Source organism: Aspergillus mulundensis (genome assembly GCF_003369625.1).
Source record: "Aspergillus mulundensis strain DSM 5745 chromosome Unknown scaffold_10, whole genome shotgun sequence".
Taxonomy (NCBI): Eukaryota; Fungi; Ascomycota; class Eurotiomycetes; order Eurotiales; family Aspergillaceae; genus Aspergillus; species Aspergillus mulundensis.
The window spans coordinates 1,154,519-1,171,064 of record NW_020797898.1 but is presented as its reverse complement, the minus strand read 5'-3'; the positions used below and the strand labels follow the sequence as shown (position 1 = coordinate 1,171,064).

Sequence of the window (16,546 nt, the reverse complement as noted above, 5' to 3'; positions counted from 1 at the left end):
GCGGGCATGATGTCGGACCAGGTGTTCTGTCTCTGCAGCTTCTAATAATGGTCCCGCGGTTGGGGAGGTCGAGTCAGCTCTCAACAGGGACGGGCCAAAACAAGACGCAAAAAAAGAAATCGACAGGACAGAGATTCGAACTCTGGACCCCGAAGGGATTAGATTTCTAATCTAACGCCTTAACCGCTCGGCCATCCTGCCGGATTGTTGTTTTGGGCTGTTATTTCCTTATCTATATTCTTTTAGAACATGTTACTACAGTATTCGTCCACGAAGCCCTAATTGGTCGCCCAAGCGCACGAGGAAGCCACGCCTCAGGCTACATAGTATATACTAGGTAACCTCCCCTTTGAAATAGCTCATATCGCACGGTTCTAATATTCTTGCGACTCTCTCTCTCTGGGTGTCGTCTGGTGGTCTAGTATCTTCGGGGTGCAGACCCCTTCGTTGCGGATTGGAGGTGGGATATATATCTCGGTCAAAGCCATGATTCCTCCAGTACTACGGAGTACACCCCTCGCGATAGTGGATGGAACGAGACATGCCGAGCAGCCCGCAACCCAGTATCGGCATACAGCAGACTTCTTGACACGAAAATCACCGCGGCGTGTCATATACCGTCTCCTCGGGCCAACGCCGGATGAACCCTGCCAGTCGAGCCGGACAGTATACACACGATAGGTAGACGGACACCACTGGTACCAATGCAAGTGCACCCTGTTACACACTCAAAGAGCAAGTTTGAGTTATTTACGCACCCCTTAGCAAGCGTCAAACAAATATGTTCCCCGACCGGGCCTTTGTTCACTGTCGGAGCTGACAAACAATGCGCCGAATACCATTTTTAGCACAAAGCCCCCATACAAAGCCCCGATACATGGCTATCGCTGACAAAGAAGACCACATATATACTGAAACAGATCCCATGGAGCAAGACCACATACAAGGGGCCAGTTCATGGGTGATCAAGCATGAAACCAACCAGCGAGCCCGAAAAGATGCAACATGTCGCAGGCAGACAGGCACGGCCAAACAGCTCGATGCACCATATATAAAGCACTCGCTTGAGTGTCAAGAATAGTATATGCCTCGAACAGAGATGTCATTGACAGCATGTCTCGCTGGAGTTACAGACAGCCGAAAGCTGTCTCGAGTTGAAAATAGACACCCACCAAATAGCAGCGTCGACATGGACTGACACAGACCCAGAGCTAGGGTATATAACCGCTCCAGATCTGGAGCATTTGGCCAGCATCCATGATAGCAAGACGGACCATTCCGCCAACATAACAAATACACATCCAGATCCACATAGACCGAGCACAACATCACCGACGCCATGGTACGCGTATTGACCCCCCAGGAGTTAAGTACTACCACTCCCACCGACGCCACAGTCCGCCACACAGAGAGAAAGCGCCGACTCAAACGACGAGGCCCAAGGACTGCCCCAGTCCGTTCTGTGAAAACATCGGCTGAACTTCTTGACCTTCTCACAGCCGCAAGCAACAAAGCCGACGACACCGACTACTGTGACATCGTCCTCGCCATACCCCGTCCACTCCACGACGAAGAAGAGACCCCGGACTGGGTGATCTTCCTCACAGACCTCCCTACTGCCAGAGCCGACCCAGCGAAATCCAAGGCGAGGTCATACACGACCATCGCATTTCCACGCAGGTATTGGGACCAGAGGACCTTTGAATATCGTGATGCGAGCTTCACGTACAATCTGATAATCGACGACAAAGGCTGCATTTTCGACGAAGCGTTTTTCGAAGAGTACATCCCACTCGGCAAACTCCCCAAGGACCGCATCGGCCTCTTCGAACTGACGTTCCTCATCACCCCCAAGGGCCCAAACAACTTCTTCATCGCAAGGTGGTTTGCCATCCTCTGGGAGGACCACGGCCTCACGTCGGAACTGGCCGTCGAGGTCCTGACGTACATGGCCGACTATACGGACCGAGAGTGGGAAGCCAACGACAAAAATTATAATGAGTGGGACGATATGCATCTGCAGAAATATGGAGAAGACCACGAGCGCCTACCCCAGTACCAGAGACAGGGGCCGATGGAAGAGATCGACGTCGAAGCCATATTGGAAGAAGAGGCTCGGCTTCCGGGTATATGGTACCCTCCAACAAGGAGGTAGTCTGCACGTGTTTGAAATTGTTGCATCTGAACTCGCTGGCGAGATGAATTGTATATAATTGCCGTTCTGTGCTCTGTCGTATATTGCTTGGGATTTTTGAGCCCGTTTGCAGTATTTACTTTGAATATATCTCGTTTTGCGTTGCGTACCCCCTTCTGGACATGAATTACTACAGGAAACAAACAACCCCCCAACCTGACCTGAGTAAAGCTCAGCGCAGTGAGGTATGGCTAGTATCAATGTTGCATGAGGGCCACGAAATGGGCTTATCATGCCAGCGCTCCGTAGACGGCAGGCCAGCCACTCGGCCGAGGAAAAGCCCGTCAGCAGCGATGACTCGCAATTCATCATCCGGACTAAGTTATCTTCCTCACAGACAGTGTTTCTGTCCCACGGACACAAGACCCACCGTAGCAAGTCCTCGACGACGATAACGTCCAGGAGTCTCCTCTATGCCGAAGGAAGACCAAGACCAGACTGGAGTTTTCCAAGGATGTCTTTTGCTTTGAGATGCAATCCCGTTAGTTCTAGTCGTTGCCTTATCTGCTGCGCGTCTGCACGTCTGAGAGAAGACAGCCAGCTGTGCTGGATACCGTCGTGGAGATAAGGTACCTAGATGATGACTGAGAAGGCGCTGGCCGGAGTGGACGACGAGTGTAACTGTAACTGTAGATGCTTCCACGGGACCATGAATCCGACGGAGAGCACTTTAGGAGACGGGAGGTGATCGATTGAGGGTCCGAAAATAGAGGTCTGGTTTGCGTGCACGGGTTACCCGTTCTCGTACTGAGGAAGCTACCCAGTAAAGGACCTCAAGCGTCGATGGCTGCGACAAGCGAATGCTGAAGATATCTCGGCGACTGGTGCAAGCAAGATAAATTGGTTATAGTGTTAAAATTTGGGCTGCTCCTTCATCAACAGGCAAGGTGGCCGAGCGGTCTAAGGCGCGCGGTTAAGGTATCTAGTCAGAACCTCCTCTTGATCTCATCAAGTTTCCGCGTCATTAATTTGGCGTGGGTTCGAATCCCACCCTTGTCAGTTTTTTTTTTTATTTTTAGATATGCGGAACTACCGGACGACATGCTAACGATGAGTGAGCCCGGTTGGTTGGCTGGTTGTATCGATCAGTCTCCATACAGAGAGGGTTACTCCGTACACTTTCATGCAAGCGCGTATGCGTGCTAGGATCAACCATCTATCTATATGTATATTACAATCTATGCTGAAAGTTTTACAAAAGTAATGTTCTCCCGCTTGAAGCACGAAGCTAACGGCTATGGACTCTACTTTCAAAACAAACAAAGGTGGGAAGGTCGAGGCTAGCCTCGAGGAACAAAACGGCGGGCGGGAGGGAACTTGGAAGAGTTAAGCCTGGCGGGCGCTAGCTCAGGAGCGCGGAGCGGAGCGGAGAGAAGGTCGAGCGGAAAATGGTCACGCATCTGCGCCTTGACTTGTCGCGGCTGGCGTGGGGATCCCCAGCCGTGGTGCCTAGCTGCCCCTAGAACCTTCGTCTAGGTCTGGCGGTACTAGCCATCGTCCTACGGTGCCTACTCCGTACGAGGACTTTGTCGCTCCTACTCACACTAGGGGTACCTAGGGCTCAATCACTCACGTGACCATACACATCCAGTTTTCTCTCTACTCGTCGCATTCCCGACAATACCTACGATACTGCCTAGTTCTTGTTCCTTACAATGACAGAATTTGATGATGTCAGAATCTACATCTAAGTCATAAGCACAATAGCTTGGTTACCAAACTACACGCGGTTCACTGAGTACATAAATCATGTTATTAGCAAGATGCATTAACTAGAAGAGGTTGTAAAAGTCACGGCCATGGCTGAGTGCCCGCCGTGACATACCATAAAAACAGCAAGGGGAAAACAAAACACAAAGGAGAATACCGGCGTGATACCGTGCAACGGACAACCGCATCAAGAACGGCGAAGACCAGCCGCGAGCGAATTGAACAGGTTGATGATCTCCGCGGGGATGGTTCCATCAGAGTCAGACTCGCGGCAACCAGCATTTCGAAGGATGGCAATGCACTCGGTGGACTCATTCTCCACCGCGTGGGAAAGCGGCGTCTGTCCGGTCCTGTCGGCCTTGTTCACATCGGCGCCAAGCTGGATCAGTTTCTGCAGGATCTCCGGCCGATTGTGGTGTGCTGCGACGGCGAGCGGCGTGCGTCCCAGAAGGTCGGTGCGCTCGATATCTTTTGGCCTCCTCGCGAGCAGCAAGTCGACGACGTCCCTGTAGTCGCGGATCGTAGCTTCGACCAGCGGCATATTACGGTCGGCCTCGACGCTGGCTCCCGCGTCAAGGAGTGTCTTGCATGTTTCTAGATGCTGCGTTGCGTAGCAGAGCGGCGTCATATCGAGCAGGTCTTTCTGATTGACGTTGGCTCCGTGCGTGAGCAGCAGCCGGACCATCTGGTTGTCGCCATTGCCTGCGGCCGCCCTGAGTGCGGTTCTACCAAGGCTGCCTTGCGCCAGTTTGATGTCTGCTCCGCTTGTAAGTAGTACTTCTGCTGCTTTATGGTGACCCGCTTCGACGGCGTGCATGAGGGGGTTGTGTCTCTCCGTTCCGTCCACGTTCGCGCCGATCGTTACGAGGAACTTGATCACCTCTGCTGAGCCCTCCGCTGAGGCAAAGGCCAAGAATGTTTCTTTGGCTAGGTGCACACGACGCCCCTCGGACCCATCGGGGATGCCGTGAGGTAAAAGAATCTTGACGACTTCCGGCTTGTCGGCTTTGATGGCCCCCATGAGGCCATCGGAAGGCTCGACTCCGTTCTCAATGAGAAGGTCCACCAACGAGCAGCATCCGCCGCGGGCAGCGGCTAGGAAGGCACTTTTTCTGAACGTATCGTTTTCTTTGAGGACGGGCAGGATGTCCTCGATGATATATTCGAGGAGCTGGGGGCGGTCGTGCTCTGCAGCCCAGATAAACGCCTTCTGCTTCCACTCGATGGGTCCGGAATAAAGAACAGGATGTCCGATGTTCCAGGCATCGCGAGAGGTCCGGATGAATACTGCCAAGTCGCGTGCTTCGCTCGCTTCAAGCACGCAGAGAACCAGCTCTGGAGGAAGATCGAAGAGGGGGAAGGTGGCCATTTTGGATAGAACAGGGTGCAAACAATTGATGAGAGTTTATATCTTGGCTGGAGTGATGGGAAATACTCGTGTGTCATGGTGTCCTGGCGAGAAGATAAAACAGGCACTATTTATGTCGCAGTCTCTCCATCCAAAGCACAGCGGATCCTCGACCATGTACTCTTTGAGGATGTCTGAGAGCAAGAGCTTCATTCAGCCTGAAACATAGCTCCGCGGGTAGAACAAGAGCTTGCGAAACAAAGTTCTTTCTTGGCTTTGTTCCGCTTTGGATATCGAGTCTTTGACAACTGGTCACGTTTAGACTGCCAGGCATCAAATATAATGAAAATGGATGATCGAGTAAAAAAGCCCTTGCACCTGACATAAACCAAGGCGAGGAACTGGGCGTGAACGACAGCAATATGCCTGGTACGCTGCTACCATGGCATGACGTAGATAGGCGATTCGATTGACAATGACAGTAGAGCCATTTACTTGGACAACAATGGATTAGCATTGGAGTTTGCCTCGAGCACCATTGCATGACGGCCTCCTTTTCCATAGAAGATGCGCTTGAGAAGTCCATTTTTTTTGTCATTCATAGGAGTAACCCCGAGCGAGAAGAAAGAAGGCAGTAGGACGCAAGCATCGTCCCTGCCCGTCAATGTAAGCGCCTTCCCTCGCGCCACTTAACATCTACCAAATTCTCCTCTCGTTTGCTATGCTACACTCATTGTTTGTTTCACCTTAGCCGTGGTCAAGAGCACTTCCCCTGCCGCTCCTGCAAGACGTGCTTCGATAAGGTTATATTTGTTACTTGCCCATTTCTTCGGTTAACACTGCATACCGAGCCACTCGCGGAGAGTATATCTGACTAGTCCACCAGGTAAGACTTTGTAGCTTTCAAGCCATTAGAGTGTTTATTTCCGGACAGAAGTACATTCTGCTAGATAAGTACAGAGACCTGCAGGCTGGGGTTCCGCTGTCGCCATGTCCATGCCGAGCAACATTACCTACTAAGGCTAGCTAGCCCTAACCCACACCCAGCAACGTACCCGTATCCACCACAGTCCCCCACCACACCCAAAAAACCAGCAAAAACAAAAAGTAATGCGTAGATTCCGATGCGGGGAATCGAACCCCGAGCTGTCGTGTGAGAGACGACGATGTTAACCATTACACCACATCGGATGGTTGATAAAACATAAACAAAAGATGTAATCTATCAAGCAAATCACAAAGTGTGGATGCTGAGCGCTCCACTGACTAGGAGGAACGATGTTTTAGCGAAGAGGGCCATGTCCTTACGGGTTGACATCCAGGTACGCGCTCGGTCTTGTCTTCGAAGTGATTCTTATAGTTTTAGGACAGATAGGAATCGTAGAGTTGAGCGCTGGTACGTTCCTCATGAGAGGGGAAACGCTCGGATGAAGGGCGAGGGCGATTATGGAGACGATGGCGGAGTTGGCGATGGTAAGCGAGACCCTGGAGTTTAACAGCATTGCTTTCAAGGTCAGGATCAGCATTGCGGCGACCTCGAGGGTGGCGGCGCGTGAGGATGAATGCAACGATATGCTTGTATCCGCCGGCCAGGAAGATAGAAGTGCCTAGGAATATGGCGCTGCCGAGGATGGCAAAGTACAGGCTGATGGCAACATCGCGGTTGAGTCCCATGGTGACTGAGATGGTGCAATGCTTGGCTTGCTTTAGATGGTTGGGATATATTGATTTTTGAAGATAAGGCGAGAAGAGTTAATATTCGAATGTAATGGGGAGCTTGCGAGTTTGGGTAGGCAGTGAGGAGTAGGAGAACGAGAGGATGGCGGAAGAAACGAGTAGTTCTTATAGACGAGTTCATGCAGGCAGGTTTGTTTCTCATTCACCAGGATTGAAGTGAATGGGCCACTTGATGAAAGAACATGGATTCGGTGAATGTTTGAAGTAGGATTCTTGTTAGTTGTCTAAGTAAGGGCAATCTGACCTCCTCAGCCAGCCAGGAGACCACTGGGCTTGAGAAGGAATTCTTGAAGCACAGGGTGGTGTGCTTGTTGCTTCCAAAATATCAACCTAAGATTGTCCACTTACATGAATTGCCTGTTTGTTTTATTACATAATTGGACCTATCTGGAATACAAATGCCTCCTTCGCTACCACCTACCTCGACTCCTTCAACTGTTAAAACGCCAGATCTCGCCTCAATCAACTCCACAGACCAGCTACTCAACCCTCACAATCCTCCCCGACTTATCCTCATACATATACCCCGTAAACGGCACATCCAGCACCAACGGACTCTCCTTGAGCGCGTAGATATCCTCAACAACACTCTGCCTGAGGTCCGAGAACGGCATGAAAGCAATATGGTCCGCGTTCTGGCCGAGTTCAATCCGGACCTTACCCCGAATGGCAACGTCAGTGAACGTGAGCATCCCACAATCGGTCTACACTTGTTAGTGTTGCCCTTGCCCTGGAAAGACAGCCAAGGACAGGACAGTTGGTGCATGTACACGATGCACGACGACTATCTCGCGCGTCCCGAGCAGCTGCTGCGAGATGATGATGCTCCGGAGTGCATCGCTTGCCCGGCCGCCGGTGTTGCGGATAACGTGGGCGTCGCCTTCTTCGAGGCCGAGGGCTTGAGCGGGATCTAGACATGGCCAGCTGGGATTAAGCGCCGTTAAAGTAAGGCTCAAGGGTATACCAAGCCTCGCGTCCATGCAGGCCACAACGGCGACCTTTCTTTGCATTCGGTACTCGTCAGCTCAGCGCAGCGGAGGAGACAAAGGGGTGAGTGAGTGATGAGGTTACCGTCTGGGGGGGCTGCAGGACTCCGTAAGGGAAGCAGCATACTTTGCGTTTGCCGCGTCGAACTCCTTTGCGGCGGACATGTTGGCTTAGTTAGGTATGCTGATGCTGGATAATCAATGGCCTAGGAAGAAGAGGTTTTCGCTCGACACCTCTAGACATCAGTGGTAAAGTCCGCTGAACCAGATCGAGTTCGGCGACATTTATCAGTTCCAGGGCAAGAGACACGGTGAGACGCCGTGCATCTCACCCACCCAATTCGCGTCGAAACTCGAAACGCGCATGTAATTGCGATAGAAAGAAAAATACAGGCCAGCCAGGCAGCAGCGGCTTGCTTCATTCAAATCACACGAACGAGTTTTGTTTTCTCGCCGTACATGGACAGATATTCAGTCCCGTTCCGCGAGTTAGGGCTAGCAAGCACCATTCGCTCCGCAGACGGAAAGAGACTCCACCCAGCCAGCCAATACCTACCACTACCAGACAGCGAAAAAAGCAAAAAAGAACTGACAAGGGTGGGATTCGAACCCACGCCAAATTAATGACGCGGAAACTTGATGATCAAGAGGAGGTTCTGATAGGACCTTAACCGCGCGCCTTAGACCGCTCGGCCACCTTGCCTGTTGATGGAATAAGACATTAAATCTTGCATACATAAGCCTTAGTTCTTTAAGGCCAGCAGCACACCTGCACAAGAACTGATATATTTCTACAAACCAGCAACAATCCTATACTCTTGCGATTGCGGGCGAAGCGAGAAGGTCCTTGCTTGTAATTGTATTTAGGACTTGACAGTCTCCCTCAGGAAAAGCTGCTGTTGTTGCGGGTTGCCCCTTCCCGAGAATAGATATATATCTGCGGCCACCGCGCGAGGGGACTCATTTAAAGTAGACCTGTTCGAAACAGCGTTAATGGAATGCAACGCCATGTTTTAAGGCCGTGATTCTCATGATAACTGGTGCACTGGCAATAACAGCAGCATGGCGGGTCTAAGTTTGGGTCAGTTCGGTCGGTTACTGGAAACAAGCCAGCCCATGTCGGCGCGACTACAAGACAAAGTTCATCAATACTACCATAGACTATTTGATTCAACGGGGTGACAATAAGATTGATTAGTGAGTGAAAAGAATAAACAGACCAAACAGGTAACAAAACATAAAACGGAGTAGAGACACACCCAGGAGAACGACCAGGAAGGAAATCAGTGCGCACTCGAGTCAAATCGAGCATCGGCCGGAGCCCGATCTCAAGCTCGAGCTAATATCTAACAGGATCACAGATGCACAGCCCGATAAAACACCAAGCGCTGCAACGTCTGCCACTCATCCCCCTCAAACTCCTCACGCTTCCACCCCTTATCCCCAAGCTCGTCGGCCCCAAACAACCGCTCCATAAGCTTGGTCGTAACATCAACAGGCTTGGCGGCATTCACCAGGACCTTGACACGGAGCACCTCCTTGCCGTTCCGGTCTTTCGTCAGCTCCTTATGCCAATCGATCTCCGGGCGCTCACCGGTCATCTCACCGAGGACCGTGCGGAGGCGCACGGCGAGCGGCACGAAGTACTTTTGGAATTGCAGGTCGGGGCGGCAGTTCTTCACGAAGACGAGGGTGTGGACGCGCGGGCTGGGGAAGATCTGTTCTGGCTGGAACCGTTCGTATGCCTTCTTCACTAGTTCGTCGTAGATGGACTTGCATTCGCCGCAGAGGGTGCTGGGGCTGGTGCAGGATTTGTGGGAGGGCATGTTGGCGGTGGTTTAGTTGTTCTTGTGAATTGTTCTTGTAAAGGTTGGATGGGAATGGGGGTTGGTGGATTGAGTTGTAGGTTGTTGACCTTGTTGGGGGAGATGGTTTGATGGTGATGAGTCCGAAATGGTATGGTATGCATGGTGCTTATATACCACGAGGCGCTTTGTCCCGGGCTGTCTTAGAGACAAAATGCCTGTTGTTTGCACAGCGAAGGACCATTGTGTTGTTTGTTATTCCAGTGCGCATTTTTTGAGCACGACAATGGTCTTTGTAATGCACATGTAGTCGGAGTTAATGACTGTATTGAGCCATTGATCTGGTTTCTTTGCCCTTGTTCCCCTGTGTACCAATCAAATCCCATTTACTGTGGTGGCCTTGAATATAAGGACAAGACTGGAAGATTCATTCGTCCTTTGTCTCTCAGTATGGCCCTTTGTAGACGCCGCGTCGAGATCCGGATCGCTTTGGAACAGGGCCCATTGATGGAACCGAAGCAAAGAACACCAATCTACCATTGACATCCATCCCCTTGTCGTTGCCCAAAGGAGATAAACACGCAACAGTCAAAGTCTTTTGACTGCACCAACAAGCCGCAGCAGGCTACTTATACCAACAAAGGACAAAGCGCCCCTGCTATATAAGCCAGGCCAAACTCCGATCTGGATGGCAGACTCTCCCTTCACCACCAAGACGTTGACAACAAAGTCAACAATCACCTACGCTTCTCACCACACCACATTACCAGCAACTCCACCACCAAAATGCCGTTCTCCCTAGCCTGCACCAGCCCCCGCCAGCTCTGCAGCGAATGCAAGCCCATCTACGCGCGTCTCGTCCGCGAAGCCTACGGCAAGTGGGAGCCCGAAGACATCTTCCCCTCGCCGCGCGTCTACCCCATCGGGTTCGCCAAGCGGTTCTCCCTCGAGGTCCCCAGCAAGGCCACGCTGGACAAGCACATCTGTCAAGTCCTCAAGGGCGACCACCTCGCGGACCCCAAGCTGCACTGGCTCATTACCAGGTCCAAGGACGGTAAGGGGCAGTCTAGTGTCAAGGTGTTTGTGCTCGTTGATGTTGAGGATAGCGTGGAGGTTACGAAGGACCTCATGCAGAAGATTTTCGGCGAGATCGATGGGGGTGCGAAGGGGTGGAAGTATGAGGTTTTTGGGGATATCCAGGAGTGTCAGACTTTGCAGCGCTTGTTGTTTTTTGAGCATAAGCTTTTGAGGAAGTGAGCGGCTGGACGGGATGTTTGTTGTTTTTATGCGATGTTACTGTTAGGTGTTGCCAGATAAATTGAATTGGATAAATCGTCTGTTGTTTTAGAACTCGAGTATTGTAAAAATCGGACCAGGTCATTGTGTAGAACGCGGGCTATGGATAAGCTGCCCGTGATGTGCCACTGGTGAGTGAAGTCCATCTCGGCTAGTGAGCGAGCCTGAAATCCAGCCGCTTGTTCCCCTCATCCGTAGTCGTGCTCAAGTACTCCAGCTGCCGCGCCTCGCTCATCGAATTCCACTTTCTCTCGCGCCGCTTGTTCTTCCAGACGTAGTAGACCTTGGTCAAGCAGTAGATGGCAATGTTGGCTGTAACGAGGGCTACGAGTGCGCGGTTGCCACGCCGGTATCGCGGGCTGTCGTCCTCGCGGTAGATGTTGGAAGCGATGATGCCGGATGACTGCACACACATGTTGTACATCGCTGCGGACACGGTCCGGGAGCGGACAGTGTTTGAGTTGCGCGAGTTCCAGCCGACTTGAATTGGGTGGGCTATAGTACGATTAGCTCATGTCCAGCTCGTCGCGAAGGTGATTTGAAGGGTATACCATTTGGGTAACCGAGCAACAACGTCATTACAACCCACACTACCCACTTGTTGACGGTATTGATGTCGACGACGTACAGGTAGACGAGGAATGGCAAAGCCCATATCTGGCCGAGCATGGAAATGAAGGTCAGTTCTTTTGCCGCCTCGGCAGAATACGATAAGAGAACCATTGTCGTGATGTGCAATATCTCCTTTGGGATAATAAGCAGGTTGGTCGTGAATGTGCTAAAGCCTAGACCACGTAGCGTGAGGGTCAGATACTGTTGCGGAGTGGTCATGGGGGTTTGAAAAGTCAGCCCAATGATGTAGATTGGCCAGAGGTCATAGTCGCAGAGACTCTTCCAGAGTAGCTTTGGCGTGATGGGCTCGCGGTTGTGCATGGTTCCTTTGCTGGGATCGTCGCGAATTACCCGGTTGACGATGATTGTTTCCTCTCTGCCTAGGTCAGTCTTTGCATGAGCACATGTAGACAGAACATACCGCTCGGTAAACCAGCCTTTCTTTCCGCGTGCCCAGTTGGCCGTTTGGCAAGGACCGGGAGGCATGAGAATGAATGCTACTAGGCCGATCAACAATGTGAGGAGACCCTCGAATAGGAACAGCCAACGCCATCCAGACTGGCCTTGTACGCCTCGAAGATGAAGCAGGCCGAACGCGAGAAAGCCGGCGCCGATGTCAGCCATGCTCATGGCCGTCCAGAAGTAACCCAGTCGGATCGTCATCTCGTGATGCTTATAGAAGTACGAGAGGTACAAGATGATCTACATGATAATTAGACTCATGCGCAACGACCGAGTCAAGGCACTTACGTCAGGAATGAAACCGCCCTGGAGGATACCAAGTAGTGCTCGGCACGCGAGAAACGAACTGCGTCCACTCAATGCGTACTGTGACATGGCCACGCCAGACCACAGCGTAATCTGTGCCGGAATCCACCGGTCAGGACCGACCCACTTACTAACCAGCTGTGACGGCAGCTCTGCGCAGAGGAATGAAAGCTTAAACACAGTGTTTCCGAGGTTATAATCTTGCGACCATTAGCCTTGCATATTCGCTTTGGCAAAATATACACACCGTTCGTATTCATCCCAAGATCATCCAGTAGGTTATCCGTCAAAGCCTGGCCGATGTTCGCCCGGTCAAGTTCCAGCGCCATGAACATAACGCAGGCGAACACCATAATGCGCAGGTCGATCTTGCGGATGAGCCGCGTTTCTTCCCCCCATGTCCACCTTGCTGCCGGGTCGAAGCGATGAATGTTCTCCCAGTCGTCGCGAGGCCGATACTCCTTGGCCGTGTCCGGATTGTCGTATACCGATGGCTGAGTGGCAATCGCTTCCGGATCAAGTTGCTCTTTGCGCTGGAAGAAGAACTTGCGCGTTCGTACTACTGGTTCGCCCAGATCGGACGAGAGCGCAATTGCCGTGGTCGTCGACGAGGAGTCTCCGTCGAGTTCCGACACCGTTGGACGGGCCTTCCAGGGCTGGTAAACGGTCGACATTTCGGTGGACGACTACCTAAGGACTGATCTCAAGGTTGCTTGCTAGATGCAGCAATGCAGATCAATCGGTCACTTTATACAGAGTCTTATCCGAGGCATTGCACCATTTGGCCAAGGATGGCTCGTAGATAAGGATCTTGATGTTGACTTGGCACTCCAGTATCGACACTGGCGGATTTCTCGCTGGATGCACAAATGATGCCATCTTGGGCACGCCATCGGGGGCACGACATCCAGGCGTGGCTTGTCGAAATTGCAATTGTCCCCGCGTTTCGGCGTTAACCTTGCCGTAAAGACCCCAAGCCACCGTAATATTCCCAGCTCTCGTTTCTTTTCTCCTATCGCCGAAATTCTAGATCGTCGGACTGGCATATGACTCGAAATATTCTCTCTTAGTCGGTTTGAGCATCTTCGCTCACCCAATTGCGTCTCGCGAAAAAAGCTTTCCTCTTGGATGGTCCACTGGATGGTCATCGCGTCGGTTACCTTTGCCAACATGATGGCAGCCCGCCCGCTCGGCCTTGAACGCATGAAAGCTGGATAGCTTGCATTGTGTAATGATAAGGAGCAGTTGCGTTATTCAGTTTGTCTAATCATGCTCAAATAGCCGGCCAGCGGATTGCGAGATATTGCACAATGCGTGAGGGGAATGATGCTGCTCCGGTTGACTGTCTATATAACAATCCCATCGTCCCGACGAGAAACCGAGTAGTGCACTTCAATTGTAGCAAGAACCAAGAGCATGGCGCCTTCCATCACCGAGTCTGCGATCCTCGTCCCGGAGGTCTCTGAAAAGAACCACCGGCAGCCCCTTGAGCTCAGTGGCGCACTCGAGGGTGTCGAGCAGTTTGACGTGACGCCTGTTATCGGCCGCGAGTTCCCTTCTGCGAATCTGGCCGAGTGGCTTCACGCGCCCAACTCGGATGAGCTTCTTCGAGACCTTGCTATCACCAGTACGTCCTCTTAGCCTAGTCATTGTCCCGACCACGTCCTAACCTTCCCAGTTTCACAAAGAGGCGTCGTCTTCTTTCGCAAGCAAGATGGCCTCAGCGATGACCTGCAAAAGGAGCTCGTCGACCGACTGGGCCGCTTGACCGGGAAACCGAGTACATCTGGGTTGCATATCCATCCCATCAGCAACTCGTCGCGCGAGGAGAGCACCCCGGACGATGAGATCAGCGTCATCAGCTCCGTGCAGAGACAAAAGCTCTACCAGGGCAGGAATTCGCTCGGGCGCAGCGGCCGCCACGAGTGGCACAGCGATATCACCTTTGAGCCTGTGCCTAGCGATTATACGCTGCTTCGTTTGACCGAGCTGCCCAAGACCGGTGGAGGTGAGTGCACTCGTTGCTATCGACCGCGCCTATCTTGCATGTCTTCTAACCGCACAAGTAGATACCCTTTGGGCATCCGGATACGAGGTCTACGACCGGATATCCAAGCCGTACCAGAGGTTCCTCGACAACCTGACAGCTACATATGCCCAACCACGCTTCAACCAAATCGCCAACCAAAACAAGTTCTCCGTACACCCAGGTCCGCGCGGCGCGCCCGAGAACGTGGGCGAAGAGCTCCTGGCCGTGCATCCGGTTGTCCGCACGAATCCAGTGACGGGATGGAAGAGCATCTTTGCTGTCGGCCATCACGTCGAGAAGGTTAATGACATTGGCGAGGACGAGAGCAAGCACCTCCTCGACTGGTTTGTGCGCCTCGTGACGGAGAACCATGACCTCCAGGTGCGATTCAGGTGGCAGAATCCTAACGACGTCGCTATTTGGGATAACCGCAGCGTCTATCATGCTGCCACGTTCGACTATCAGCATCTGGGACCGAGGACTGGCCATCGTGCCGTGGGCTTGGGTGAAAGACCGTATTTTGATCCGAAGAGTAAGAGCCGGAGAGAGGCGTTAGGATTGAATTGAGTGGATAGCAGAATGGAGGGATCGATGTATTCAATAGGCTGATACGCGTCGTATGAAACAATGATCAGGTTGAGGTAGCAGCACACCTTAATATAGCCAAATACATAACCGGACGGAAACATCAGCGAGACTGAACTCTGATATAGGTTGCGACTAGAGACGAAGACTATAGTACCGTATTCATTCAGAAGCACGTGGACGTTCGGATTTCGTCCGAGCTCGAATCTGGTACGAGCATGGAAGCTAGGTAGTAACTTCTCTTGATCGCATTGACCTAGAAGTCATCAAGCCGCATAGATTTCTTGCGAAAAAAAGTCTTGCAATGGCCCTTACACACGAAGAAGCCGCGCTGGTCGACACAGCCACAGCAACCATCAACAGCATTTCCATCTCAGAGGACCACAGTGTCGCGAGCGCAGCCATGGCCTCCGACGGCCGCATCTTCACCGGCGTCAACGTGTACCATTTCACCGGCGGCCCTTGTGCAGAGCTCGTGGTGCTGGGCGTTGCAGCTGCAGCAGGAGCCACGCGATTGACGCACATCGTCGCGGTCGGGAACAATCATCGCGGAATTTTGAGTCCATGTGGTCGGTGTCGACAAGTTCTACTCGATCTGCAGCCGGAGATTCGGGTCATTGTTGGCCAGAAAGATAACGAGAGATGTGTGCCCATCGCAGAGCTGATGCCTTGCTCGTACCTTTACGCCGCATAGGTAACCACGTGACTGCAAGCATGTCGTGATGCCTCCGCCTCGCCTCCCGCGCTCGCTCTCGTCTCTCCACATTTGTCGCAAAATGGAGATCTCCCGCTTGCTCATTGTTGTCGCTATTTATCTCGGTACGTCTCGAGCCGTATATGTTTTCTCCCAGCCATTATCTAACTGATAACCTGTCTAGTCTTCCGGTACTTCGTCCGCAGCCGCTCCTCCGACTCCTCCGCAACCATGTCCCACGGCAAAGTCATCCAGGTCGACAAGTGCGTCTTTTACTCCTATTCCACTCGCGGTCACTAACGAGCCAGCAGCCCCGTCATCTTCAAAGCCCTCGTTTCATCCGGTCCCGTCGTCGTCGATTTCTTCGCTACGTGGTGCGGTCCCTGCAAAGCCGTCGCTCCGGTCATCGGAAAGTTCAGCGAAACATACACCGGCGTCAAGTTCCTCCAGGTTGATGTCGACAAGGCTCGCTCGATAGCTCAGGAGCACCAGATCCGGGCTATGCCCACGTTTGTGCTATATAAGGATGGCAAGTTGTTGGACAAGCGGGTTGTTGGCGGTAATATGAAGGAGTTGGAGGAGGGAATTAAGAGCATCAGTGCGTGAGACGAGCTGTGCGATGCGCGTTGGTTAGCGTCTTGGAGTACGTGGCTCGGGCGATTTTATGCGGATAAACTGGGAGTCCCCCGACTTCGTCCCTTTGAACACGTTGCGATTTGAAAGCAGGTCCCAAACAAGTCAATACGTTCCAAGTCAACTTCTCGTGCTGATGTAACCCGATT

General features: G+C 52.3%; 10 protein-coding genes across 10 annotated transcripts; 5 read left to right on the top strand and 5 right to left on the bottom strand.

Moving 5' to 3' along the window:
• Positions 1–1,339: 1,339 nt before the first annotated feature.
• Positions 1,340–2,155, top strand: DSM5745_08774 (uncharacterized protein; the record flags this gene model as incomplete). Its single annotated transcript, XM_026750790.1, has 1 exon — positions 1,340–2,155. The coding sequence occupies one exon, from the start codon at positions 1,340–1,342 to the stop codon at positions 2,153–2,155; it is 816 nt and encodes a 271-aa protein (XP_026600803.1).
• A 1,936-nt stretch (positions 2,156–4,091) lies between these two features.
• DSM5745_08773 (ankyrin repeat domain-containing protein) lies at positions 4,092–5,273 on the bottom strand (the record flags this gene model as incomplete). Its single annotated transcript, XM_026750789.1, has 1 exon — positions 4,092–5,273. One exon carries the CDS (start codon positions 5,271–5,273, stop codon positions 4,092–4,094), a length of 1,182 nt encoding a protein of 393 aa, XP_026600802.1.
• A 1,341-nt stretch (positions 5,274–6,614) lies between these two features.
• On the bottom strand, positions 6,615–6,926 carry DSM5745_08772 (uncharacterized protein; the record flags this gene model as incomplete). The annotated part of the gene is made up of 1 exon (XM_026750788.1): positions 6,615–6,926. One exon carries the CDS (start codon positions 6,924–6,926, stop codon positions 6,615–6,617), a length of 312 nt encoding a protein of 103 aa, XP_026600801.1.
• Positions 6,927–7,468: 542 nt separating this feature from the next.
• DSM5745_08771 (beta-class carbonic anhydrase) lies at positions 7,469–8,140 on the bottom strand (the record flags this gene model as incomplete). Its single annotated transcript, XM_026750787.1, has 4 exons — positions 7,469–7,693; positions 7,760–7,899; positions 7,954–7,991; positions 8,103–8,140. The coding sequence occupies 4 exons, from the start codon at positions 8,138–8,140 to the stop codon at positions 7,469–7,471; spliced, it is 441 nt and encodes a 146-aa protein (XP_026600800.1).
• Positions 8,141–9,330: 1,190 nt separating this feature from the next.
• DSM5745_08770 (uncharacterized protein) lies at positions 9,331–9,801 on the bottom strand (the record flags this gene model as incomplete). Its single annotated transcript, XM_026750786.1, has 1 exon — positions 9,331–9,801. One exon carries the CDS (start codon positions 9,799–9,801, stop codon positions 9,331–9,333), a length of 471 nt encoding a protein of 156 aa, XP_026600799.1.
• A 765-nt stretch (positions 9,802–10,566) lies between these two features.
• Positions 10,567–11,037, top strand: DSM5745_08769 (uncharacterized protein; the record flags this gene model as incomplete). The annotated part of the gene is made up of 1 exon (XM_026750785.1): positions 10,567–11,037. The coding sequence occupies one exon, from the start codon at positions 10,567–10,569 to the stop codon at positions 11,035–11,037; it is 471 nt and encodes a 156-aa protein (XP_026600798.1).
• A 190-nt stretch (positions 11,038–11,227) lies between these two features.
• DSM5745_08768 (putative MFS transporter) lies at positions 11,228–13,130 on the bottom strand (the record flags this gene model as incomplete). The annotated part of the gene is made up of 4 exons (XM_026750784.1): positions 11,228–11,571; positions 11,628–12,390; positions 12,439–12,656; positions 12,704–13,130. The coding sequence occupies 4 exons, from the start codon at positions 13,128–13,130 to the stop codon at positions 11,228–11,230; spliced, it is 1,752 nt and encodes a 583-aa protein (XP_026600797.1).
• A 742-nt stretch (positions 13,131–13,872) lies between these two features.
• On the top strand, positions 13,873–15,052 carry DSM5745_08767 (TauD/TfdA dioxygenase family protein; the record flags this gene model as incomplete). Its single annotated transcript, XM_026750783.1, has 3 exons — positions 13,873–14,083; positions 14,135–14,464; positions 14,526–15,052. The coding sequence occupies 3 exons, from the start codon at positions 13,873–13,875 to the stop codon at positions 15,050–15,052; spliced, it is 1,068 nt and encodes a 355-aa protein (XP_026600796.1).
• A 322-nt stretch (positions 15,053–15,374) lies between these two features.
• Positions 15,375–15,764, top strand: DSM5745_08766 (cytidine deaminase family protein; the record flags this gene model as incomplete). Its single annotated transcript, XM_026750782.1, has 1 exon — positions 15,375–15,764. The coding sequence occupies one exon, from the start codon at positions 15,375–15,377 to the stop codon at positions 15,762–15,764; it is 390 nt and encodes a 129-aa protein (XP_026600795.1).
• An 82-nt stretch (positions 15,765–15,846) lies between these two features.
• DSM5745_08765 (thioredoxin family protein) lies at positions 15,847–16,370 on the top strand (the record flags this gene model as incomplete). Its single annotated transcript, XM_026750781.1, has 3 exons — positions 15,847–15,889; positions 15,949–16,027; positions 16,076–16,370. 3 exons carry the CDS (start codon positions 15,847–15,849, stop codon positions 16,368–16,370), a joined length of 417 nt encoding a protein of 138 aa, XP_026600794.1.
• Between the last annotated feature and the right edge of the window lie 176 nt (positions 16,371–16,546).